Genomic DNA, 17,024 nt, shown 5'->3' on the forward strand with positions numbered 1-17,024 from the left:
CACTGTGGCTGGTTGTGTTATGGGAGCACTGTGGTTGGTTGTGTTATGGGGCACTGTGGTTGATTGTGTTATGGGAGCACTGTGGCTGGTTGTGTTATGGGAGCACTGTGGCTGGTTGTGTTATGGGAGCACTGTGGTTGATTGTGTTATGGGAGCACTGTGGCTGGTTGTGTTATGGAAGCACTGTGGCTGGTTGTGTTATGGGAGCACTGTGGCTGGTTGTGTTATGGGAGCACTGTGGCTGGTTGTGTTATGGGAGCACTGTGGTTGATTGTGTTATGGGAGCACTGTGACTGGTTGTGTTTGTGTTATGGGAGCACTGTGGCTGGTTGTGTTATTGGAGCACTGTGGCTGGTTGTGTTATGGGAGCACTGTGGCTGGTTGTGTTATGGGAGCACTGTGGTTGATTGTGTTATGGGAGCATTATGACTGGTTGTGTTTGTGTTATGGGAGCACTGTGGCTGGTTGTGTTATGGAAGCACTGTGGTTGATTGTGTTATGGGAGCATTATGACTGGTTGTGTTTGTGTTATGGGAGCACTGTGGCTGGTTGTGTTATGGAAGCACTGTGGCTGGTTGTGTTATGGGAGCACTGTGGCTGGTTGTGTTATGGGAGCACTGTGGTTGATTGTGTTATGGGAGCACTGTGACTGGTTGTGTTTGTGTTATGGGAGCACTGTGGCTGGTTGTGTTATTGGAGCACTGTGGCTGGTTGTGTTATGGGAGCACTGTGGCTGGTTGTGTTATGGGAGCACTGTGGCTTATTGTGTTATGGGAGCACTGTGGCTGGTTGTGTTATGGGAGCACTGTGGCTGGTTGTGTTATGGGAGCACTGTGGCTGGTTATGTTATGGGAGCACTGCAAATTGTTCTGCTATGAGAGGACTGTGATTGTGTAATGGGAGCACTGCGGCTGGATTTGATCTGGGACACTATTACTAGTTTTGTTCTGGGGGCACTGTAGCTGGTTGTGTTATGGGAGCACTGTGGTTGATTGTGTTATGGGAGCATTATGACTGGTTGTGTTTGTGTTATGGGAGCACTGTGGCTGGTTGTGTTATGGGAGCACTGTGGTTGGTTGTGTTATGGGGCACTGTGGTTGTTTGTGTTATGGAAACACTGTGGCTGGTTGTGTTATGGGAGCACTGTGGCTGGTTGTGTTATGGGAGCACTGTGGTTGATTGTGTTATGGGAGCACTGTGGCTGGCTGTGTTATGGGAGCACTGTGGCTGGCTGTGTTATGGGAGCAATGTGGCTGGTTGTGTTATGGGAGCACTGTGGCTGATTGTGTTATGGGAGCACTGTGACTGGTTGTGTTATGGGAGCACTGTGACTGGTTGTGTTTGTGTTATGGGAGCACTGTGGCTGGTTGTGTTATGGGAGCACTGTGGTTGATTGTGTTATGGGAGCACTGTGGTTGATTGTGTTATGGGAGCACTGTGGCTGGTTGTGTTATGGGAGCACTGTGGTTGATTGTGTTATGGGAGCATTGTGACTGGTTGTGTTTGTGTTATGGGAGCATTGTGGCTGGTTGTGTTATGGGGCACTGTGGTTGATTGTGTTATGGAAACACTGTGGCTGGTTGTGTTATGGGAGCACTGTGGCTATTTGTGTTATGGGAGCACTGTGGCTGGCTGTGTTATGGGAGCAATGTGGCTGGTTGTGTTATGGGAGCACTGTGGCTGATTGTGTTATGGGAGCACTGTGGTTGATTGTGTTATGGGAGCACTGTGACTGGTTGTGTTTGTGTTATGGGAGCACTGTGGCTGGTTGTGTTATGGGAGCACTGTGGTTGATTGTGTTATGGGAGCACTGTGGCTGGTTGTGTTATGGGAGCACTGTGGCTGGTTGTGTTATGGGAGCACTGTGGCTGGTTGTGTTATGGGGCACTGTGGTTGATTGTGTTATGGAAACACTGCGGCTGGTTGTGTTATGGGAGCACTGTGGCTATTTGTGTTATGGGAGCACTGTGGTTGATTGTGTTATGGGAGCACTGTGGCTGGCTGTATTATGGGAGCAATGTGGCTGGTTGTGTTATGGGAGCACTGTGGTTGATTGTGTTATGGGAGCACTGTGGCTGGTTGTGTTATAGGAGCACTGTGGTTGATTGTGTTATGGGAGCATTGTGGCTGATTGTGTTATGGGAGCACTGTGGCTGGTTGTGTTATGGGAGCACTGTGGCTGGTTATGTTATGGGAGCACTGCAAATTGTTCTGCTATGAGAGGACTGTGATTGTGTAATGGGAGCACTGCGGCTGGATTTGATCTGGGACACTATTACTAGTTTTGTTCTGGTGACGCTGTGGTTGGTTCTGTCGCGGGATATTATTGCTTAGTCATATGAAACATCTGGTGACTTCACAAATAAAGTAGATCCCGACCACAGACTTTGGTCTTTCCGTTAACTTTCTTTTATCCAGCATTTAAAGATCTCACTGCCTTCCCAAATTATCCAGTGATCCACATGACGAGACAGCTCTTCCCGCACTGCACCCTCTCAGATTATATGACATGCTGTGATCTTTATTTCATCCTCCTCTCACATGCACTGTGCATACCCCGCAGCCTTGTACCCCATAACCTCATACCCCATAGCCTCGTTGCCTCGTACCCCCGTACTCCATAACATCGTACTACGTAGCCTCGTACCCCGTAGCCTCGTACCCTGTAACCTCATAGCCTCATACCCCATAGCCTCGTACTCTGTAACCTCGTACCCCATAACCTCGTACCCGGTAGCCTCGTACTCTGTAACCTTGTACCCCGTAGCCTCGTACCCCGTAACCTCGTACCCTGTAGCCTCATACCCCGTAGCCTCATACCTCGTAGCCTTGTACCCCATAACCTCGTACCCCGTAGCCTCCTACCCCATAGCCTCATACCCCGTGACCTCGTATCCTGTAGTCTTGTACCCCGTAGCCTCGTACACCGTAGCCTCCTACCCCATAGCCTCATACCCCGTGACCTCGTATCCTGTAGCATTGTACCCCGTAGCCTCGTACTCTGTAGCCTCCTACCCCATAGCCTCATACCTCGTGACCTCGTATCCTGTAGCCTTGTACCCCGTGACCTCGTATCCTGTAGTCTTGTACCCCGTAGCCTCGTACACCGTAGCCTCCTACCCCATAGCCTCATACCTCGTGACCTCGTACCCCGTAGCCTCATATCCCATAGCCTTGTACCCTGTAGCCTCATACCCCGTAGCCTCATATCCCGTAGCCTCGTTCTCCATAGCCTCCTACCCCATAGCCTCTGATCGGTATAATCCAGTTTACCCACATTCCAGGAGCTGAGAAATTCTTAGATTGTTTTCACAGCAAAGTACAAAAATCCTATCCATAAGTTCATAAGTTTAATTCATGTTTTAGGACCCCCCCTCCGTGACTCACAACTTCATTATAAAATTTACTAAAAACATATGACATTCATACACAGCAGAGAACTTTACCTTTGTTTCTCTGAGATTCCAAGGATTTTTGACCAAAGGGTTGTACAATGCTGCATAACAGTAGTACTCTATAACTGACACTAGATGGCGATAATGTGCCCAATAATTTTGCAATTATTCTAATACTATACTATAATACTGTAATTGTAAAGGTCATGTGAACATTAACCCCCATATTATTTAGACAATCTACATAGACAATGGAGTCACTGTGTACATACATTTTATTACTGATCCTGAGTTACCTCCTGTATTATACCTCAGAGCTGCACTCACTATTCTGCTGGTGCAGTCACTGTGTACATACATTACATTACTGATCCTGAGTTACATCCTGTATTACACTCCAGAGCTGCGCTCACTATTCTGCTGGTGGAGTCACTGTGTACATACATTACATTACTGATCCTGAGTTACATCCTGTATTATACTCCAGAGCTGCACTCACTATTCTGCTGGTGCAGTCACTGTGTACATACATTACATTACTGATCCTGAGTTACCTCCTGTATTATACCCCAGAGCTGCACTCACTATTCTGCTGGTGCAGTCAATGTGTACATACATTACATTACTGATCCTGAGTTACATCCTGTATTATACTCCAGAGCTGCACTCACTATTCTGCTGGTGCAGTCACTGTGTACATACATTACATTACTGATCCTGAGTTACATCCTGTATTATACTCCAGAGCTGCACTCACTATTCTGCTGGTGCAGTCACTGTGTACATACATTACATTACTGATCCTGTACTATACTCCAGAGCTGCACTCACTATTCTGCTGGTGCAGTCACTGTGTAAATACATTACATTACTGATCCTGAGTTACATCCTGTATTATACTCCAGAGCTGCACTCACTATTCTGCTGGTGCAGTCACTGCGTACATACATTACATTACTGATCCTGAGTTACATCCTGTATTATACTCCAGAGCTGCACTCACTATTCTGCTGGTGCAGTCACTGTGTACATACATTACATTACTGATCCTGAGTTACATCCTGTATTATACTCCAGAGCAGCACTCACTATTCTGCTGGTGCAGTCACTGTGTACATACATTACATTACTGATCCTGAGTTACATCCTGTATTATACTCCAGAGCTGCACTCACTATTCTGCTGGTGCAGTCACTGTGTACATACATTACATTACTGATCCTGAGTTACCTCCTGTATTATACTCCAGAGCTGCACTCACTATTCTGCTGGTGCAGTCTCTGTGTACATACATTACATTACTGACCCTGTACTATACTCCAGAGCTGCACTCACTATTCTGCTGGTGCAGTCACTGTGTACATACATTACATTACTGATCCTGAGTTACATCCTGTATTATACTCCAGAGCTGCACTCACTATTCTGCTGGTGCAGTCACTGTGTACATACATTACATTACTGATCCTGAGTTACATCCTGTATTATACTCCAGAGCTGCACTCACTATTCTGCTGCTCCAGCCGCTCCCTCTCTCCTCACACACATATTATACATATATACACAATAATAATTACCTACACCATGACATCTGGTCCGGTTACCAAACAAATAATAACAATATAATAAACAATAACCGACAAATTATATACAAACTAATATATACATTCTTTTTTTCTTTTTTAAATAAATAAAATAAAATAAATGCTAACTATACAAATATATACAAGACAAAACAAAACCCCCCACACTCGAGCCCACCAGTCCCTCCCCGGCACTGACCTGAGAGCTGGTCCTGCGCCTCATGCCTCAGTCCAACGTCCATAGGACAGATCAGGCAGTGCCAGTTTTTCACCCAAATACCCAGTGTCCCACAAGATGAACCCACCTCCCCCCTTTTCCCTCCACCCAACCTAACACCTACACCCAAACCCATATATACAATATATACAGAAACAAACAATACTATAACCACAACTGACAAAGCCCAAGTTCAGCGCCTGCAGCCCTACATCACTGTCTACTGATCAATAAAACAAAAATCTATGGTGTCAGCAGCAGCCCACCACCAGGAGAGGAGATGACCAGACTAGGACACACTAAAAGAAAAGCCCCTCCAGAGGAGAGCGGCCCTCCGTGTACCCAGTCTCTCATACTCCAGAGAACGCACCTTCACCAGGTCACCGAGTATGGTCCTAAACACATCGTCCACTGGGAGGATTTTCCGCTGCGTCGATACTAAGCACCGTGCGTTCCACGTGTGATACCTAACCACTGCGCTAACTAGAAATAAGGTGCAGCGGTCCCGACCACCCAGGTCCCCGAATGCTCCATAGGCCCATTCTGCATAAGAGAGACCGGCCAGCCGGGGCCAGCCAATGGAGGCGCCCACCCTGTTGTACACCTCTGTGTTAAAGGGACAACGAAGCAGGAAGCGGTCCATGCTTTCAAGCATGGTACCACAATGCTCCCGAGGACAGTTCCTGTCCTCAGAGCTCCTACACTTCAGATTGTCCCTCACACACAGTTTCCCATGGAAGCAGCGCCAAGCCAAGTCCCAAACCTTCGAGGGGATCCTGATAGAATTCAAAAGATGCAGACCCACCCCAAGATCCCGACTTGGGCAATCCCTGAGCGCCAGAGGCCTCTGAAAATGGGTCAACAGAACCCTTTTGTCAAGGAGCTTCCTTGGCAGAGTCCTGACCTCCCACATTCCCAGACCCCACCGGCGAATTACCTTCAGAACCACGGTAGCGTAAGCTGGGAGATGTCCATGCGGTGTGCGGAGATCCTTCACTTGCCCTCCTGTCTCCCATTCCTGGAAGAAAGGCTGAAACCATCCCCTACAAGAGAATACCCACGGGGGAGCCCTCTCTTTCCAGAGGTTTGCAATATTGATCTTAATGAAGGTATTCACAAGGAATACCACAGGGTTGACCATACCCAACCCTCCTAGTCTCCTCGTACGGTAAGTAACCTCCCTCTTGACCAGGTTCAGTCTATTCCCCCATAACAGTTGAAAGAACAAACTGTAGACCCGAGTCCAGAGAGGCTCTGGCAAGATGCACACACTGCCCAGATAGATCAGCAAAGGGAGCAGGTAAGTTTTGATCAGGTTTACCCTTTCCCATAGGGTCAAAGACCAACCCTTCCATTGGTTCACCTTCTGAGTGGCGATCTCTAGCCTGCTGTCCCAATTTTGTTTGGAGTAATCCCCCTGGCCAAATTCGATGCCAAGAACTTTTGCAGAGACTTTGGGTTCTGGAAGGGTGTCCGGGAGATCAAAACCAGGATCTCCTCCTCCCAGCCAGAGACTCTCACACTTATCCCGGTTGATCTTAGACCCGGATGCCTCCAAGTAGCGATTTACCTCTGACATCAGCCATTCTGCCTCCCCATCAGAGGAAACAAAAACGGTGACGTCATCGGCATACGCCACCACTCTCAGAGTGGCTTCCGGTGCTGCCCGGTCCATCCCGATCCCAGCTAACGGTCCACGCTCCACCCTCCTAAGAAGTGGGTCAATTGAAAACGCGTACAGTAGCGGGCTCAAGGGACAACCCTGGCGAACACCACACCCAACCTCAAAAGAGCTGCCAATCCAACCGTTCACAAGCGGGAAACTCTCTGCCCCAGCGTACAAGGTCTTAAGCCAATCAACAAACCCCCCCGGCAGGCCATACCTCAGAAGGACAGACCAGAGGTACTCATGATTAACCCGATCAAACGCTTTTGCCTGGTCCAATGACAGCATGTACCCCTTCCAGTGGCCAGCCATACCCTGCTCCACCGCCTCTCGGACACAGAGTACAGCACTAATTGTACTGCGGCCCGGAACAGAGCAATGCTGGGCCCCCGAAAGGAGCTGGGGTGCAAATTTCACCAGCCGATTAAACAGCACCTTTGCCAAAACCTTCCTGTCTGCATTGAGAAGCGCTATGGGACGCCAATTCTCAATGCAAGATGGGTCCTTACCCTTTGACAAGATGATCAGGGCAGACCTCCTCATTGACTTTGGCAGAGTGCCCGAGGAAAGACACTCATTGAATACCTCAGTCAAGAGGGGAACCAAGGCGTCCTTAAAGGTCTTATAGAATTCAGATGTTAAGCCATCCGGACCGGGAGATTTCTTCAGGGCAAGCCCTTCAATCACCAACTTAACTTCCTCTTCCCTGATCATCTCTGTCAAAACGCCAAGAGAGGGGTCTACCCCTGGTTCGGGGACGGCTTCAGCCAGAAAAGCCGACATCTCATCCCAATCCAGATCCCTTTCCCCAAGAGGTGCGAGTAGAAGGATCTGACGACCTCCAGGATCCCCGATCTGGATCTTTTCAGGGACCCCGCAGTGTCAACCAGTCCTGTAACAACTTTACTATTCACTGACATCTTGCAGTTTCTGTAAGGGTCGGGCGAGCGGTACTTCCCGTAATCCCTCTCAAAATCCAAAGATGCGTGTCTATCATACTGACACCTCATTAGCAAAGATTTCACTCTGGAGATCTCCTCGCGGCTACCTCCAGTTGAAACAAGATGCTCGAGTTTCCTCCTCAGGCCCTGATACAGGCGATACCTGTCCAGGCTCCTGAGGCTCGAGAGCTGGCGGAAGAATCTCGCCACCCTTTTCTTGAACATCTCCCACCACTCTGACTTACTACTACAAAGATCCAGTAAGGGTACCTGGCTCTGAAGAAAATCCTCAAAGGACTGTCTTATCCCCGCTTCTTCCAAGAGAGACGAATTGAGCCTCCAAAAGCCTCTTCCCATCCGGGGGGTCTCTGTAACATTCAGGGAAAACAAAATCATACAGTGATCGGAGAACTCCACCTCAACAACAGATACTGCTGAAGAGACGGCTTCCTCCTTTAAATAAAACCTGTCTATCCTGGACCTACAGTTACCTCTATGATAGGTGAACCCCTCGTGGCCTGGGGTGTGCCGGATGTGGACATCCACCAGGCGAGCCTCACTAGCTATACTATTAAGGGCGACGCTATCATAAGTCAGCTTGTCTCTGGAACCTCCTCTATCCCGGGGACTCGTGACAGTGTTGAAGTCCCCTCCAAAGACGACCTGCCGACTCGTAAAAAGGTAGGGCTTGATCCTCGTAAAGAGACACTTCCGGTACCACTTAGATTGAGGACCATAAATGTTAATGAGCCGAAGCTCCTGTCCCTTCATGAGGACATCTAATATCAGGCACCTCCCCATTTCTAACTCAATAACCCGTCGACATTCTACTGGTGCGGTAAAAAGGACCGCCACTCCGCTATACGGCTCGGCCGCAAGAGACCAATAGGAGGGCCTCAGTCTCCACTCCCTCTTAGCTATAAACACCTCTGCCATATTTGGCAGCCTGGTCTCTTGCAAAAAGAAAATGTCAGCTTCAACCCGGCTGAGAAAATCAAAGGCCGCAAATCTAGCCATATTTGACTTAATGCTGGCGACATTAATGGAAGCCAGCGTCAACGGAGTGGGTACCGCCATCATTGGTGATTGAGTTAGATGGCTTTCTTCTTCCCACTCCCCTTACCCTCTGCCTCAGAGGAGGAATCCTTCCCCCTCTTTAATGACACAGAGGTGTCCATTCCCACATTTTTCCTTCTTTTCTCGTCCTCGTCTCCGGACTCTGGGCCAGTCCCTCCCCCCAAGGACCCTGCATCCCCAGGAGAAGGAGACTCGGCACCCCCTGTAAGCTCCGCTGAAGCCGGAACCTCACCCTCGGCCTCCTCCTCAGAGGAAGAGATGTTATCAAGGGCTTGGAACCGGTTAGAAAGACCAACCAGAGGGGAGTCGGTTTTACCTTCCTTAGGTACCTTGGTCAGAGCGGGAGAAGATGTTTTATCTCCCTTCTTTTTCTTCTTTTTGGTGCCGAGCTTACGCTTGTTCTCTAGCCACCGCTTATTATCCTCATCCATACTTTCATAATGGGAGGATTCTGAGGCAGAGGCGGTTTCCTCCCTGTGGATCCTCCTGACCTCCTCATCCAACTCATCATCCCTCGGGGCCTCAGCAGCAAGACTGGCATCCAGGACAGGGGCTGCCCCGGTAGTCTGGGGCTCGCCCCGCTCCCTCTCCTGTCTGCGCTTGTCTAGACGCCTCAGCTGGGCAGGCGTCTTTTTATTGCTTTTCTTCCCTGGCCCCTCGGCTCCCCCACCCCTGCTAGTCCCCTCCCCAGCAGAATCGGCCTCACGGCTTACTCCCACCGGGGTCTCGACTGCATTAGCGAAGGAGAGAGGGCAACGGCTGAATGGGTGACCTAACTCACCACACAGGTGGCACCTAATCTCCACACAAGAGGCGGCAAGATGGCCAACACCCCCACACAACGCACATTTCTGCACGGTGCAGTTTGCACTGAAGTGTGTGGGGTCGCCGCACCTGTGACAGAGCTTCGGTTGCCCCTGGTAGAAGACCAGGATACGATCCCTACCCAGGAAGGCAGACGATGGAATGTGTGCAACCGTACCACCTGAACGCTTAAGTTTCACCATAAACGTCCAGGCCCCTGACCAGATACCAAACTCGTCGCGGTTTTTCTTTGGCATCTCCACCACCTCTCCATACCGACCAAGCCACGTCATGATGTCATAGCAAGAAAGCGACTCGTTACGAGTCATCACGGTCACTTTCTTGATCTGGTTTTGGCGAGACACTGCCTGAACGGCAAAGTCTTGCCAGCCGGGCTCATTTTTTGCCAGCTCATAATTCGCCCAGAAGAGCTCAAGCCCCTCCGGCCGAACAAAGCTGACATCAAACTCAGGCGTGGAATAGGGATGTATCAAGGCGTAGATGTCAATCGCCTTGAAGCCCATCCTCAGCAGGAGCTCCACAACTTTAGACCTTGGAGGACATGCATCACTGCCCCTCCACCGAAGACGGACCACATTCCTACGCACACTGCCTGGCCCGGCTGTTGGGAGGGACCAAACTGTATCCCCCCCCTTTTTGCTCTCGGAAGGCCCCGAGGCCATGCCTCTCTATCCAGAAGGATAGATCAACCTCTCGACCCTCTACCATTAGTGATCTCTCCCCCTTCTTTAGAGCCTCCAGAAGGCGCCGTTGCAACATGCCGTCCCCAAAGCCCGGAGACAAGGAGGATGCCCTATTTGCCCCGGAGGTGACACTGGCATAACTCTGGACAGGTGTTGCCACCCCCGGGGGGGCAACCGGACCAGTGACCACATCAGCCCGAACAGCAACACCATTACCCACCTCCATCTCACCCTCCACCAAACCAGCAACCACACCACTAGACAATGAATTAGCCTCATTCACCCCCACCACCACATTCATTCCTGCTGGACCAGTAACAATGGCGGATGACATTTTGACCTCTGCATCAGGCACAAGGGGCTCAGTCACCTCCATAGAACTGGAGGCGACCTCACCCCCGGTCTTATGTGTGCCCTCCACATCATTGGTCGGTAATTTCCACTGTTTGGCATTCGGAATAATGTGCCGCTGATCTCTAGCTGCAGTTAGGCGCCGCTGATCTTTAGCATCAGGATCTTCCGGACCAGCGACGCCAACACAAAATAGCACTTTCGTGTGAGGACCGGAACGCTCAGCCCCGACAGCCCCCTCACACTGCCGTCGCTTCTCAACTAAGTGATCAGCGGCAACAGCATTCAGAGGCGCCGAGGCTACCGGAGCTGTCCCCGACACTGGGCTGCTCCCCCCTCCCACTGAGGAGCGCACCACAGCATCGTGGCCTGATGGAACGCCCGCCGCCGGGCCGCCCTCACTGTCCAGCCTCTCGGCTGATGCACCTCCTGCTGCGTCCCCGCTACTACAAGCAGAGACGGAGCTCTGCGCCTCACTACCGCGCTCTGTAATCTCCCCGCGCCTTTGCACCGGATCCACAGCAGAACCCGGGCTGGGCTGGGCAGCGGGGCTTATACAGCGAGCTGAGCCTGCCGCCGACTCAGGGGGTACAGGGAGGGGGGCATATACGTATCTTACCGCCTCCTGCAGCTTTGGCTTGGTCTTCTTTGCCTTTTTGTGGCCCCCAGGTGCCTCTTCTGGTAGATCGTCACCAAGATGGAAGTTTTGGAGGCACACTGGGGACTCCAGGAGCTTAATCTCCGCCATTAGCGCCCCTCCCTGGCCGCTGCTGTCACTGTCCACCCCAGAGCCGGCAGAACTGCGACCGGATGTCACTGTCGCCTGTCCTGCAGGGAGCTCGCTGCACGTGGCCTGCGGGTGACTTTGCAGGCTGCCAGGTGGGGCTTCCTGCTGGTCATCATCACTCTCATCATCCACCTGGCTCTCAGGCTGCAGCCCCATCTGCCTTTGCTCTCTGGTATCAGCCATTTCTCTAAAGCGGTCTTCATTTATTAGTTTTTCTTTGAAATGACCACTCTGCTCCCTGATGTCAGCTTTCCTCAGTTCCAGCAGGTGAATCTCGCTGGTCAGTCGCTTTACCTCGGCCTGGAGTTTAGCCTTGCTCTGTTTGGAGGCCCCCGCAGCTTTGGCGCTTGTGCAGCGCAGCTCCTCTCGGAGCCTCCTGATGAGCTTACTGGCATCTTCATACTCACGGAGGCGGATCATGACCCGGGAGGCATAGGTGGATACAGACTCCCGGGGTCCCTGCAGCGCCCAACCCCCATCAGGGAGGTCGGCCTCACCTCCGTGAGCACTCAGCTTTCCTCCGGAAGGAGCACCATCATGCACGCCGCTGTCAGGCTTTACCTCCATGCTGGAAGCCTTGCGGCTTCTAGGGGTCTCCACAATCCCGGGAGGAGTAGGAGCCACATTGCTGCGACTCCTGGTGCAGCGTCTCACCCCCGAGTCCTCTGATGTGCAGGCCGGTTGCTGGTTTCTTCTGCCCCCCGCCGGCCTGGTTCGGGAAGCAGAAGCCTGGGACTTGGCTCCATCACTCATCCCAGAAACCAGCTCTCCCTCCGGGAAAGAGAGACAGCAGGTCCCCAGGTGGAGAGGTGTTGGTTCTCAGAGATCAGGATCTCACAGCAGGATCTGCAGCCACCACACCAGCAATCACCACACTGACTAGCAGCTGATCAGAGCTGCACCCAGTATGCTGCTGGTGGAGTCACTGTGTACATACATTACATTACTGATCCTGAGTTACATCCTGTATTATACTCCAGAGCTGCACTCACTATTCTGCTGGAGCAGTCACTGTGTACATACATTACATTACTGATCCTGAGTTACATCCTGTATTATACTCCAGAGCTGCACTCACTATTCTGCTGGTGCAGTCACTGTGTACATATATTACATTACTGATCCTGAGTTACATCCTGTATTATACTCTAGAGCTGCACTCACTATTCTGCTGGTGCAGTCACTGTGTTCATACATTACATTACTGATCCTGAGTTACATCCTGTATTATACTCCAGAGCTGCACTCACTATTCTGCTGGTGCAGTCACTGTGTACATACATTACATTACTGATCCTGAGTTACATCCTGTATTATACTCCAGAGCTGCACTCACTATTCTGCTGGTGCAGTCACTGTGTACATACATTACATTACTGATCCTGTACTATACTCCAGAGCTGCACTCACTATTCTGCTGGTGCAGTCACTGTGTACATACATTACATTACTGATCCTGAGTTACATCCTGTATTACACTCCAGAGCTGCACTCACTATTCTGCTGGTGCAGTCACTGTGTACATACATTACATTACTGATCCTGAGTTACATCCTGTATTATACTCCAGAGCTGCACTCACTATTCTGCTGGTGCAGTCACTGTGTACATACATTACATTACTGATCCTGAGTTACTTCCTGTATTATACTCCAGAGCTGCACTCACTATTCTGCTGGTGCAGTCACTGTGTACATACATTACATTACTGATCCTGAGTTACATCCTGTATTATACTCCAGAGCTGTACTCACTATTCTGCTGGTAGAGTCACTGTGTACATACATTACATTACTGATCCGGAGTTACATCCTGTATTATACTCCAGAGCTGCACTCGCTATTCTGCTGGTGCAGTCACTGTGTACATACATTACATTACTGATCCTATACTGATCCTGAGTTACATCCTGTATTATACCCCAGAGCTGCACTCACTATTCTGCTGGTGCAGTCACTGTGTACATACATTACATTACTGATCCTGAGTTACATCCTGTATTATACTCCAGAGCTGCACTCACTATTCTGCTGGTGCAGTCACTGTGTACATACATTACATTACTGATCCTGAGTTACATCCTGTATTATACTCCAGAGCTGCACTCACTATTCTGCTGGTGCAGTCACTGTGTACATACATTACATTACTGATCCTGAGTTGCATCCTGTATTATACTCTAGAGCTGCACTCACTATTCTGCTGGTGCAGTCACTGTGTACATACATTACATTACTGATCCTGAGTTACATCCTGTATTATACTCCAGAGCTGCACTCACTATTCTGCTGGTGCAGTCACTGTGTACATACATTACATTACTGATCCTGAGTTACCTCCTGTATTATACTCCAGAGCTGCACTCACTATTCTGCTGGTGCAGTCACTGTGTACATACATTACATTACTGATCCTGAGTTACATCCTGTATTATACTCCAGAGCTGCACTCACTATTCTGCTGGTGCAGTCACTGTGTACATACATTACATTACTGATCCTGAGTTACATCCTGTATTATACCCCAGAGCTGCACTCACTATTCTGCTGGTGCAGTCACTGTGTACATACATTACATTACTGATCCTGAGTTACCTCCTGTATTATACTCCAGAGCTGCACTCACTATTCTGCTGGTGCAGTCACTGTGTACATACATTACATTACTGATCCTGAGTTACATCCTGTATTATACTCCACAGCTGCACTCACTATTCTGCTGGTGCAGTCACTGTGTACATACATTACATTACAGATCCTGAGTTACATCCTGTATTATACCCCAGAGCTGCACTCACTATTCTGCTGGTGCAGTCACTGTGTACATACATTACATTACTGATCCTGAGTTACCTCCTGTATTATACTCCAGAGCTGCACTCACTATTCTGCTGGTGCAGTCACTGTGTACATACATTACATTACTGATCCTGAGTTACATCCTGTATTATACCCCAGAGCTGCACTCACTATTCTGCTGGTGCAGTCACTGTGTACATACATTACATTACTGATCCTGAGTTACATCCTGTATTATACTCCAGAGCTGCACTCACTATTCTGCTGGTGCAATCACTGTGTACATACATTACATTACTGATCCTGAGTTACATCCTGTATTATACTCCAGAGCTGCACTCACTATTCTGCTGGTGCAGTCACTGTGTACATACATTACATTACTGATCCTGAGTTACATCCTGTATTATACTCCAGAGCTGCACTCACTATTCTGCTGGTGCAGTCACTGTGTACATACATTACATTACTGATCCTGAGTTACCTCCTGTATTTTACTCCAGAGCTGCACTCACTATTCTGCTGGTGCAGTCACTGTGTACATACATTACATTACTGATCCTGAGTTACATCCTGTATTATACTCCACAGCTGCACTCACTATTCTGCTGGTGCAGTCACTGTGTACATACATTACATTACTGATCCTGAGTTACATCCTGTATTATACTCCAGAGCTGCACTCACTATTCTGCTGGTGCAGTCACTGTGTACATACATTACATTACTGATCCTGAGTTACCTCCTGTATTATACTCCACAGCTGCACTCACTATTCTGCTGGTGCAGTCACTGTGTACATACATTACATTACTGATCCTAAGTTACATCCTGTATTATACTCCACAGCTGCACTCACTATTCTGCTGGTGCAGTCACTGTGTACATACATTACATTACTGATCCTGAGTTACATCCTGTATTATACCCCAGAGCTGCACTCACTATTCTGCTGGTGCAGTCACTGTGTACATACATTACATTACTGATCCTGAGTTACATCCTGTATTATACTCCAGAGCTGCACTCACTATTCTGCTGGTGCAATCACTCTGTACATACATTACATTACTGATCCTGAGTTACATCCTGTATTATACTCCAGAGCTGCACTCACTATTCTGCTGGTGCAGTCACTGTGTACATACATTACATTACTGATCCTGAGTTACATCCTGTATTATACTCCAGAGCTGTACTCACTATTCTGCTGGTGCAGTCACTGTGTACATACATTACATTACTGATCCTGAGTTACCTCCTGTATTATACCCCAGAGCTGCACTCACTATTCTGCTGGTGCAGTCACTGTGTACATACATTACATTACTGATCCTGAGTTACATCCTGTATTATACTCCAGAGCTGCACTCACTATTCTGCTGGTGCAGTCACTGTGTACATACATTACATTACTGATCCTGTATTATACCCCAGAGCTGCACTCACTATTCTGCTGGTGCAGTCACTGTGTACATACATTACATTACTGATCCTGAGTTACATCCTGTATTATACTCCAGAGCTGCACTCACTATTCTGCTGGTGCAGTCACTGTGTACATACATTACATTACTGATCCTGAGTTACATCCTGTATTATACTCCAGAGCTGTACTCACTATTCTGCTGGTGGAGTCACTGTGTACATACATTACATTACTGATCCGGAGTTACATCCTGTATTATACTCCAGAGCTGCACTCGCTATTCTGCTGGTGCAGTCACTGTGTACATACATTACATTACTGATCCTATACTGATCCTGAGTTACATCCTGTATTATACCCCAGAGCTGCACTCACTATTCTGCTGGTGCAGTCACTGTGTACATACATTACATTACTGATCCGGAGTTACATTGTGTATTATACTGCAGAGCTGCACTCACTATTCTGCTGGTGCAGTCACTGTGTACATACATTACATTACTGATCCTATACTGATCCTGAGTTACATCCTGTATTATACCCCAGAGCTGCACTCACTTTTCTGCTGGTGCAGTCACTGTGTACATAGATTACATTACTGATCCTGAGTTACATCCTGTATTATACTCCAGAGCTGCACTCACTATTCTGCTGGGGCAGTCACTGTGTACATACATTACATTACTGATCCTGAGTTACATCCTGTATTATACTCCAGAGCTCCACTCACTATTCTGCTGGTGCAGTCACTGTGTACATACATTACATTACTGAACCTGAGTTACCTCCTGTATTATACTCCAGAGCTGCACTCACTATTCTGCTGGTGCAGTCACTGTGTACATACATTACATTACTGATCCTGAATTACATCCTGTATTACACTCCAGAGCTGCACTCACTATTCTGCTGGTGCAGTCACTGTGTACATACATTACATTACTGATCCTGAGTTACATCCTGTATTATACTCCAGAGCTGCACTCACTATTCTGCTGGTGCAGTCACTGTGTACATACATTACATTACTGATCCTGAGTTACATCCTGTATTATACTCCAGAGCTGCACTCACTATTCTGCTGGTGCAGTCACTGTGTACATACATTACATTACTGATCCTGAGTTACATCCTGTATTATACTCTAGAGCTGCACTCACTATTCTGCTGGTGCAGTCACTATGTACATACATTACATTACTGATCCTGAGTTACATCCTGTATTATACTCCAGAGCTGCACTCACTATTCTGCTGGTGCAGTCACTGTGTA

At 48.8% G+C, this 17,024-nt stretch overlaps 1 protein-coding gene across 1 annotated transcript in view; it reads right to left on the reverse strand.

The window, feature by feature from the left end:
• LOC141164737 (uncharacterized) overlaps positions 1 to 12,127 on the reverse strand; it is a 109,182-nt gene extending 97,055 nt beyond the window's left edge. Inside the window, exon 1 of the mRNA XM_073650249.1 lies at positions 11,358 to 12,127. Within this exon, the coding sequence (XP_073506350.1) occupies positions 11,358 to 12,092 (735 nt within the window). The 5' untranslated portion in view covers positions 12,093 to 12,127. The remainder of the gene's footprint in view (positions 1 to 11,357) is intronic.
• Between the last annotated feature and the right edge of the window lie 4,897 nt (positions 12,128 to 17,024).

The sequence above is a fragment of the Phyllobates terribilis genome, unplaced genomic scaffold (assembly GCF_046119375.1).
Source record: "Phyllobates terribilis strain yellow unplaced genomic scaffold, ASM4611937v1 Scaffold_10__3_contigs__length_209671492, whole genome shotgun sequence".
NCBI classification, from domain to species: domain Eukaryota; kingdom Metazoa; phylum Chordata; class Amphibia; order Anura; family Dendrobatidae; genus Phyllobates; species Phyllobates terribilis.